The 9,713-nt window shown below is 46.5% G+C and overlaps 1 protein-coding gene across 1 annotated transcript in view; it reads right to left on the bottom strand.

Annotated features, from left to right (window-relative positions):
• CPNE8 (copine 8) overlaps positions 1–7,269 on the bottom strand; it is a 69,883-nt gene extending 62,614 nt beyond the window's left edge. The window contains exon 1 of the mRNA XM_058022236.1: positions 7,024–7,269. Coding sequence (XP_057878219.1) covers positions 7,024–7,163 — 140 coding nt within the window. The 5' untranslated portion in view covers positions 7,164–7,269. The remainder of the gene's footprint in view (positions 1–7,023) is intronic.
• Positions 7,270–9,713: the final 2,444 nt, after the last annotated feature.

Below are 9,713 nucleotides of genomic sequence, written 5' to 3' on the forward strand. Positions count from 1 at the left end.
CTGCTCAGATGGGCAGATAAAAAATTGAGAAAAATAATACTACCACAGAAGGTCTTCATGAAAATAGTTATTGCACATTTCCTAGACCTTTCCCTGCTGCCAGGCCTTCCTGTATGGCACCTTTCTGGGCCTAGGACAGGGGGCTTCAGCTGAGGGAGGGTGTTACAGTGAGCCACCCATCAGTGTCCCACCTCCTGTCGGAGGACAACCATGAAGTTTTCAGTGGTGGCAGGGGTGGAAGAGGTGCTCTCAGCAGGAGAATGATGTTGACTTCTTCCTCCCCACTCCAAGAACCCCCAGCTGAGTTAACATGCCCTGGCTTCATTCATCTGCATTCATCCACATTTACTGCACACCACACACAGCCTGTATGACATCTGCTTGAGAGCTGCTCCTTCACCACTTTTGGTTCTGCCCAGCTCCCAAACTGCCCTTCTTTACCAACCACTGGTGACCTCTTTACAGCACTGGGGTTCCCAGCAAGGGGAACATCCTGAGTACCCTCTTTTCACCCTCTGGTGCCACACTCCCATCCTGTGCCCCCACCTGCAAAGCCTCTGCTATCACACCGTGAAAATTCTCCTCTGCACTGCACCATTCTGTCAGGGTCACAAATACATCATTATACACATAATAATTACTAGCTACTACTGAAGGAAATATGGTTATACCACACAATTATACAAGCACAAGCCAAAATGAAACTAACTAAGCAGTAGCCACCCAGTAACTAGAAAAAAAAAGAGAGCGGGTTTGGGTTTGCAGCTAAGTAAAGCCAAACAAAGCTCCACGTAGGCAAAGGCACGTTCAGACACAACCTAACAAGTCCTGACACTCCCAAGGTTGTGTGAAACCTGAAGCCTGCATGAGAACTGACATGTTAAAGGTTAATGACTCAAAAATCAGATTTGCAAAAGCAACAGGTGCTTTGCTGAAGCCAGGTTGGCACCCCCTAAAGAAAGGGGAGGAGAAGAATTTTTGGGTGTGTGGTGAAACCATTGATCTTCTATGAACAGCCCAGCTGCAGAGGAGGTGCACACCCAGCCACCAGGGGATGACCACACCATACCAAAAAGGCCAGTAAGAAGCAGATCCTGCAAGATGGGGTAATGCTTCTTATCATGCCAATGTCCTCTCCTGATGAGACTCAAGTGTAAAACCACCCCCTGGGGGAGGTATGGGGACACTCACAGGTAAGCCTGAAGGTATTAATTGCTTCTGGAAAGTCACAACTGGCTCAACCTGTGCAGTCATGAGAAACAGTGGTCATGCCTTAGAAAGGGCCACAAACCTTCAAAGTCCCCTGAAGCAGCCCCAGACTGTGCATGAGCCACAATATTTCATAGTGTAAGGCTCCACTCCCAGGGGAGGCACCTGGGCCTTCCCACCTAAAGATATATTATCAACCCATTGAATCTTTGCTTCCCACCCATCACTTCCCTGTATTTCCTCCAATCCAAACCACAACAGGGGGACTTCTCCAGCCCCAAGAGATAAAGACTGTGACCACAACTTTGACCAAAAGACAACAATATTGCAACAATCGAGTCTCAGTGCTGGACGGGTAGTGCTATCTTTCTTCTTCTTTTGTACTCTTACCCTTTCTTTTCCTTGTATATTTTCCTAAGTGATATTGTTATACTTTTATATATTTCTATTAATAATAACCAAAGCAGATACACACCTCCTTTGCAATGGAACCACACTGTTCTGAAATAAACCAGCCATGTGTATACACACTGGTCATTCAGTCTCGTTTCACTTTAATCCACCACGAGGGATCTAGAAAGAACTTTCAGTTACCTTCTGAGGGGTGGGTAAAAACAGCCTGTCCCCTGTGTGTGGAAAATCACTCCATGACAAGCTACTGTCCATGAAGGAGACAGAGGAGTCCTATGCCATTATTTGAATGAAGGGAGAGAGTCCACCTGGCCACACGAGCGTGGGGTTTCTCTCTCGAGATTTCTGAGGATGCCGACCCCTTTTATCCTAAAATCCTGGCCACACGTTGACCTCTTCCCTTCCCCAGGGGCTGCAGTTCTAGGAAGGCGCAGCCTTCCCAAACCACCTACCACATTCCCCCTTTGAATATGTCATTTTCCACCAGAGTTTAGAAATTTGGGCTATGTGGGTTCTGCAAGAGACTTTGTGCTGACCCGCTTGTCTATTACCCTCAAGTTCAGGAGTCAAATTGTCTGGGTTCTGCAACTTGAGGTTGGCAGAGGCACTAAGACCCATTTCAAAGACACTGACTCCCATTTCTCCTTAAGACACTCACCCATGAACTGTTTGTAAAGACACTAGCATCCATCTTTCCATCACCAGCTGTCGTTAGACAGAACCCGTAGTGCAAACGATCTGCTTTGAATTCCATTAGTCACACTGCTGCATGTTTAAATTTCAAACAATAGAGACACACAGGTGAAAACTAAACTTGCACTCTATCAGGAATGCACCTCCATGACTATGGACACTGTAAACCATGTATGTTTTTTCTCATCTGAAACCAGCTGGTTCTCTAGGTAGTATCATTTCAAAGAAAAAAAAACAATGTAAGATCAACCTTCTGTTGCCAGTCACATAACCACTCCATGGACTTTTAATCCAATCTAGTAATACATACACAAAGAAAGCAGGAAGATGAAAACCAAGTTTACAATCAAAATTCATTTTATATTCTGTATTTTTACTATACAGAGTTACAAGCTTGAATGATTCATTATGAATATATCTTTTATCGTTATATCTTTCTGCAACAGACACTTCTAACAAATTATTAATATTTTTAAAAAACCCAGAAGGTAAGTATGATGGCTGGAGAGACATCTTGCCAGAGATCAATGCATAGGATAATCAAAAATATAATTTAACATACTTTTAGGTATTGCAAACACTTGGAAGTGGCTGGTTAAGACTTTCACACCACCAAACAAAACAAAAAGTTCTGATGTGGTACGTTTTGTTTGTTTGTGCAAGAAACTTGAAACTGAATAATTTCAATTACTGAGAATAGGGAATGCTTAATTCCATTCAGCTCATTCATTAATGTTAGATTTCTGTAGAAATTGTGAAGTGACATAGGACTGATCCGAAACAGGCATGGGCAACCAACTGTGTTCCTGTTGAACTAACTGTGCCAGGTGTTTGTGGTGCCTTTATGCACATAACGCCTGTTGTGGGAACACAGGCAGTGCAGAGTTTATCCAACATAAACCCAGACCAATAAAGACACTGCCTGATTGAACATAAAGCCTTCCAGAGCACTATTATCGTAACAAACGTTCTGAATTAGCAAAGTGACCCTGCACTCTGTCAATATTTTAGAACCATCTTTCCAATAACCATGTCATCTTTCATACACTACGAGAAGTCAAAATGATAAAACTACAGCTTCACTTTCCTACAGATATTAAAAAAACACTCTCAATAAGATAATTCTGATTGATAAGTCCATAAATAAATATTAACATGAGATATAATAAAACTCTTGACTTTTTTATTAACACAAGACTGCAGAATGGCTGCAGATTTATCACATACGACAGGAAAAAAGCCTAGGCCTGTCCACACAGTAACCATGATAAACAGAAACCATCATTATACAGATCATAACAAAAAAATTAAAAACTTGAACCCATTAAACTACACTGAATTTTGTATGCTCACACAGAGCACAAACTTCAAGCTACATAACCCCAATCTTGCAATTCTCAGCCTTAGATAAACTACTTCAGACAACACATAGTAACAGCACTAACAGAGGCAAGATGGGAACAGAATATGGAGTTTTTCCAAGACTTAACTAGATTGGAATCAGTGGAGGACATCAGCAGAGGGAAAACAGGATGACAGGTATATGGCCTGGAGCTTACCTGAAGCTCACATAAGACCACAAGCTTACACACAGAGCTGGTAAGAGAGAAGTCCTGTCTAGACACAGGGTTATAACCTGCAGGCAGTGCAAACACCCCTGCAGAGGAAGAGGAATCTTTGGGCTGGAAAACATAGTGAGTAGAAGGAGAGAGTGCAGCCTATTTCCACTCTTTCACACAGACTGCAGGAACAAGGTCTTGGTCCTTCACCACATGACAATTGTGTAAAATTATGCCAGGCAGCGACAAATAAAGGTTGCATGGCAGGTGACAGTAACATTTTCATCAGATCATAAATGCCCTTCAGCATGTGTGAAGAAGGGAGAGACAGGGTGCAGAGGGACATGGCTACTACTGCAATTGATCCAGACAACAATGGACAATTACCAACACCAGAGGATGCTCTGGGATACATATGTAAGTTCTTCTGCCAGATTAGAGCTGGCTCTTGAGTCAAAGACTTCTGCTTCCTGATAAACTACATCTTAGAGAGTCAGGAAAGAATTGTGAAGTTTTTATTTGATAGGTATGGAGTAGTAATAACTAGAATTAAATTAATTTCTTTCTATTCTAGCATTTTTTAAAGTTACAGCTAATGTTGGCATTCAAAAGCTATGGAGATGATATAAAAACCTTTTAATCATAAAGAAATTCCAGAAAGAGCATTACCTGACAACCAAAACACTTCTGGATTTTACAATTTTTACAGAATTTCTCATCCTATGAGACACATTTCTCCTAAAGGCAACCTGATGTGACCCTGAAGCTAAACCAGGTTGGCTTGGAGAACATCAAGTAGTGCAATGCCATCTGCATAGTGCTGAATCTGGATACTCTGGCAACACTGGCAGTGTGAGGATACCGGTAAACTGGGAAATGCTGACAAATAAGCCACATGGAATTGAGAGCTAAAGGAATAGAAAGTGTGTCCTTACTGAATAAGACAGACAGGAAGACAGAAAAAGGGGAAGAAGAGTCACAAATTTACTTTATAGCACAAACACTGCTTCACTGACCACAAGTTACACTACCTGTACAAACTGGAAGAACTTCCCTCATGTCCTCCAAGGAAAACAAGCAAAAACACACACAACAAAAAAAAAAACAACCAAAAAACCACAAAACATCACCACAACAAAAAAAACCTCAAAACCAAACAAAAAGAAAAACCCAAGAAAAAAAAAAAACCTAGGAATAAATTACAGCTATCAACTAACAACTGTTGATGTAAATTAGTGACCACATTGGTCCTGCAACTCATCAAAATCCAAAGAAAAGAACCATCATGACCCAAACTGTTGTTAAAAGCATTTCTCTCCAGGTATTTAGGAATACACAACTGCTAATTATTACAGAATTTTCAGCATTCTCTGAATTTTGCAGTTTGCTCTCGCAGTCTTTCACAGTTTCATTTAACACCACATTTCACAAGCTTTAGCCAATGAATGTGTTTACAGATGAATCACAAACGTGTTAACCATTAATCTCTGCCCTAGTGTCACTCATTTTATACTCTGCTCTGAAGCATAATTTTGTAATCAAAAAGTGTCATCCAGCACATAGAGAAGAAAGGAATCTCCATGGAAATTCCCATCCTTCTGCACTTGACATCAAGACAAATTAAAAAGTTTTAACAAAACTGACATGGCTTTTAACAACATCTACAGAGAAACTGCTGCTGCAAACTATATACTGAAATTAGTTACAAGTAAGGTCAGAATCGACTGACTCTGTTCTGTACCTGCATTTCTGTGGAACTACCTGATGGATTACTGTGAAACATGGCAGGTATACACAAATCATACCTGGAATCAAAGGAATTCCCATACTAAGTGAATTGGGTCAAATTCAGCATAAGTGCTCTGATATCTGTAACTGTGACAGGCTATCTGAAGAACTTAAAAGTAAAGTAAAGGTCCTGGATCGTTTTTACACATTACAGCACACCTTTCCTCAGACAAAGTTGGTGCTTGTGAACCTTGCAGAGACAGCAAGTACAACGGGGTGTTTGTATGTCAGCCCGGCAAGTGTTTCAGTGTTAAAAAATTAATCTTACTCTATTCCTCACTGCTTCAGCCTTCTTTTGAAATTCACACTTCATGAAACATCAAATCAGACTTCATTTACTAAGGAAAGAGAGGGAGTGGTCAGACAATCTAAGTTTACACTGCCGTTCTATCGTGGTAGTACTACAGGTAAACAGCAACATTATAAAATGAGGAGCTACATTACAAAATGAAGCACCGGACTGTAGAAGAAACTCTGTCGCATTTCCCATCAGGAAATACACGGACAGTTCAAATTTTCCGCTAGAAGCTGCCAACTCTGCTGGCGAAAGGCGTCACCGCTTTGCAACTACTAGGAAATACTTAAGGAAGTCGCGGAATGTGAACATGAATAAAAAAGCGCACAAATAAAAACTATTTTTAGACCTCTAACGAGAAAACCTCTGCATCACGGGAGAAAACAGGACTTCTGAAACACCGATAAACAAGCGTCAAACGAACAAAACCACAGACACTACATTTGGTGTTACGCACTCCCTCAATTTCTCGGCAATTTGGGTTGGCACTCCCTCAATTTCTCGGCAGCAGCGTTACGATAAAACATGACGAGGCAACACAACACGCCCGTACTCCCAAGTTTTGCAAGAGAGCCTTGAAGAACCCGTGACAGGATCGCTGCGGACGGAAGGTCTCTGTCCCCACCGCGGCGCTTGGGACAGCTCCAGAAGTTCAACATCTGCCGGGTAACGCGCCCCGACTCCCGCTCCGGGCAGGGCGCGGGGCGGCGGCAGCCGCTGCCCGTCTCGGCAGAGCCCGGAACCGGCGCTTGGCCCCCGGGCCCGGCGGCAGCACCGGTGCCCGGACACGCCCGGTGCGCGGCCCGCGGGCTGCAGCGGGCTGGCAGCCGGCCCCGGGCTGCGCCCGGCTCTGCCCGAGGATGCGCCGGCGGCATCCCCGGCTGCCCGCGCTCCGCTCCGAGGGCAGGGGCGAGAGCGGCTCGCACAGCGCGGGGCGTGCGGAGGGCGTCCCGCACTGCCCTTCTCCCGCCCGCTCCGCTGACAGCCCGGGACGAGCGGCCCCCGCCCGTCCGCCCGCTCCGACGCCGCGGGGCGAGCGGGTGGCGCGGCCGTGAGCCGGCTCCGTACCTGCAGGACACGGACAGCTCCACCTTGGTGGCCGGGATGCTGGAGCTGAGTACGTTAAAATCCCCCACGGACGCCATCTTCGGAAGCCCACCGCTTCTGCCCAGCTCCTGCTGCCCCGCCGGCTTCCCCAGCCCGAACATGGGACAGAGCGGCGCGGGCGGGAACGAGGGACGGACGGACGGAGGGAGGGAAGCAGGAGGCGGCGCCTGCCGGCCTCCACGGCGCGGTGCCGCTGCCGCCCGTGGCGCGGAGCCCGCTCCGCTCCGCACCCGCGGGATGCGCCCGCCGGCTGGAGCGGCGAGGCGGGAGCGGGCCGTGACGTCACCGGCAGCGGGAGCCGCGCGTGCCCGCCCCGGGCGCGGGGAGCCCGACGGCCCGAGCGGGGACACGGCGGAGCCCTCAGGGAGCGCTGCACCGGGGCCGCCGCCACCCCACGGCCGGCGCGGCGGGGAAGTGCCCTGCTGGAGGCGTGCCCAGGGTGCGCTCCCGAGCGGTTTCGCTCCCGCGCCTCCTCGGTCTCTTCCCTCCTGAGCCCTGCGCGGAAACTGCCGTTCCGTCCCGTCCCGCCCCGCAGGCTGTCCGGGGAATCTCTTCCCTGCGCGTTAGTGAACAAGGGAGCTCCCCGGTGTCTTCCCCTTGGCTCCTGCACGGAAACTCCCGCGCCGTTCAGTCCCGTTCCGCGGGCTGTGCGGGGAATCCGCTCCTCCCGCGTTAGTGCGGGTGAGAGATGTGCGTGTGCGGGTCCCTGCGCCCCGAGCAACCGCAGCGGCGGCTGGGGACAGCGCCCGGGGACAGCGGCTGCGGGCCGCACTCCAAGGCCGGGCGCGGGGTGCCCCTGCCGAGGCCGCCCCCACCAAAGCCGCGGGCGGCGAAGGCGCGCGGTCGGCGGGCACGGCGGGGCCCGGGGCAGGGCCGGGGCCGCCAGGGGGCGCGGCGGAGCGGCCGGAGGGCAGGGCCGGGCCGGGCCCGTGAGGGCCGGTGGGGGCTCCGGCGGCGGCAAAGGGAGCGCGGCGGCGGTGAATGCCCTCGGAAAGCCTGCAGCCCTTCCCATTGCAAAACAGGCGAATTTACCTCGGTTACTGCGTGCAGTGACACACTGAAAAACGGGGGCTTCGCTCTCCCACACGTGCGCAGACCCATTCCTTTTTTTTCCCCCCAAGACCACCAATCCAGTTGCCCTGAATCTGTTCATACTAGTTCACAATAATCATGACAATTCCATCATCTTGTATGTAATGTGTTCAACTTGTATCCATTATTATGGCATCTAAGTAGTCCCCAATATTTATTTCTCATCATAGCAGTTTAAAGAGAGATAGAAGAGTTTCCATCCCCATGTCAGAGGAGGGAAGTTAAGGCGCAGGCAAATTAAATGTCATGTCTCTAGCTACACAAGATGTAGGACAGGTTGAAGTCCCCGAAAATGATATACTGAAACCCAAAATCATGTACTGAATTCCTCTACTCCTCTGTCTGTTGAGACTTTTACATACAGCAATAAAGAAGTTTAATGTGTTTATTCGTAAAAGAAATGTAACTCCAAAGCCACAAACATTACCAAAATACATTCATTTTGAATTTCATTTCTAGATTCTTGTTGCTGTAATTCAAGTTCAATGCTTGATCTCAGGTAGTACATCATGATAACGGTAAGAGAACCTGAATGTCAACACCTGGTTAGCTCATAGCAAACAGAAGGAACAGCAGTGGGAATGCAGAAAACAGTAACGTGTTCTTGTGTACAGGAGATATACTCCCGGTGCACAGCACGTCTGAAACACAACTCCGGTGGCAGAAACTCAAGGAAGATACCATGGATATTTGATTCAGAAACTCCTGACCACATCCCAGTTCTAATCTTCTGGCTCTTTGTTTTCAGGAAGTTATCACCTGAAATCTCATTTCCTTATTTTCATTCTCTTGTCCAGAGCAATTTGTTAAGCACAGAGCAATTTCTCATCAGATACCTCCAAAGTACTTCCTCTTAAACCAATCTGTCTGAAGTTCTCAGTACAGCCAAGAAACCACATACCTTCACAAGTATTCCAGGTATGTCTGCAGGCAGCCAAACCAGTAAGCCTACAGCTAAAATTACTTTAAAAAGCCAAACTACAAAACCTCCAAAAAAAACCCAAGAAGGAATTTAGTTCACTACTGTCTTTGTCTGTACAGTAATGTGATGGGTGTAGGACCAATGCTGTCTTGAGAGGCTAATGCTGAGTACAAACAAGCTACTAGATGACTAAAAGCTAAAGAACAGTTTTTGAGAAAAAAAAGCCAAACTGTTTTTCAGCTTTATAATACAGTTCCTCCCTCTTTTATAATCCCCTATAAGGATCCAAACATGATCAGTGTATCCCACAGGGCATGGCATGAATAACTGAAAATGTTTGAAGAGTTATTAGAATAAGGATAGTACATCACTATAAATGATATAGCTGTTACAATTCTATAGGTGTGAGTAATTTAAATTATATCATGTAAGTGTGACATGATCTTACATTATTCTCTACTAATCCACTTTACTTTTGGTTACGTGGGGGTTTGTTTTGATCCTTTTTTATTATCTGATCTTAATATTTTATTCTACTTATAAAAATGGAAATTGTTGGCGATTGCTGATTCCATAAATAGAGCATCCTATGAAAATAATGGACGAGTTAAGGAAATTCAAGTCTTCTGTGTTGCTG

Source organism: Melospiza georgiana, chromosome 4 (assembly GCF_028018845.1).
Source record: "Melospiza georgiana isolate bMelGeo1 chromosome 4, bMelGeo1.pri, whole genome shotgun sequence".
NCBI classification, from domain to species: domain Eukaryota; kingdom Metazoa; phylum Chordata; class Aves; order Passeriformes; family Passerellidae; genus Melospiza; species Melospiza georgiana.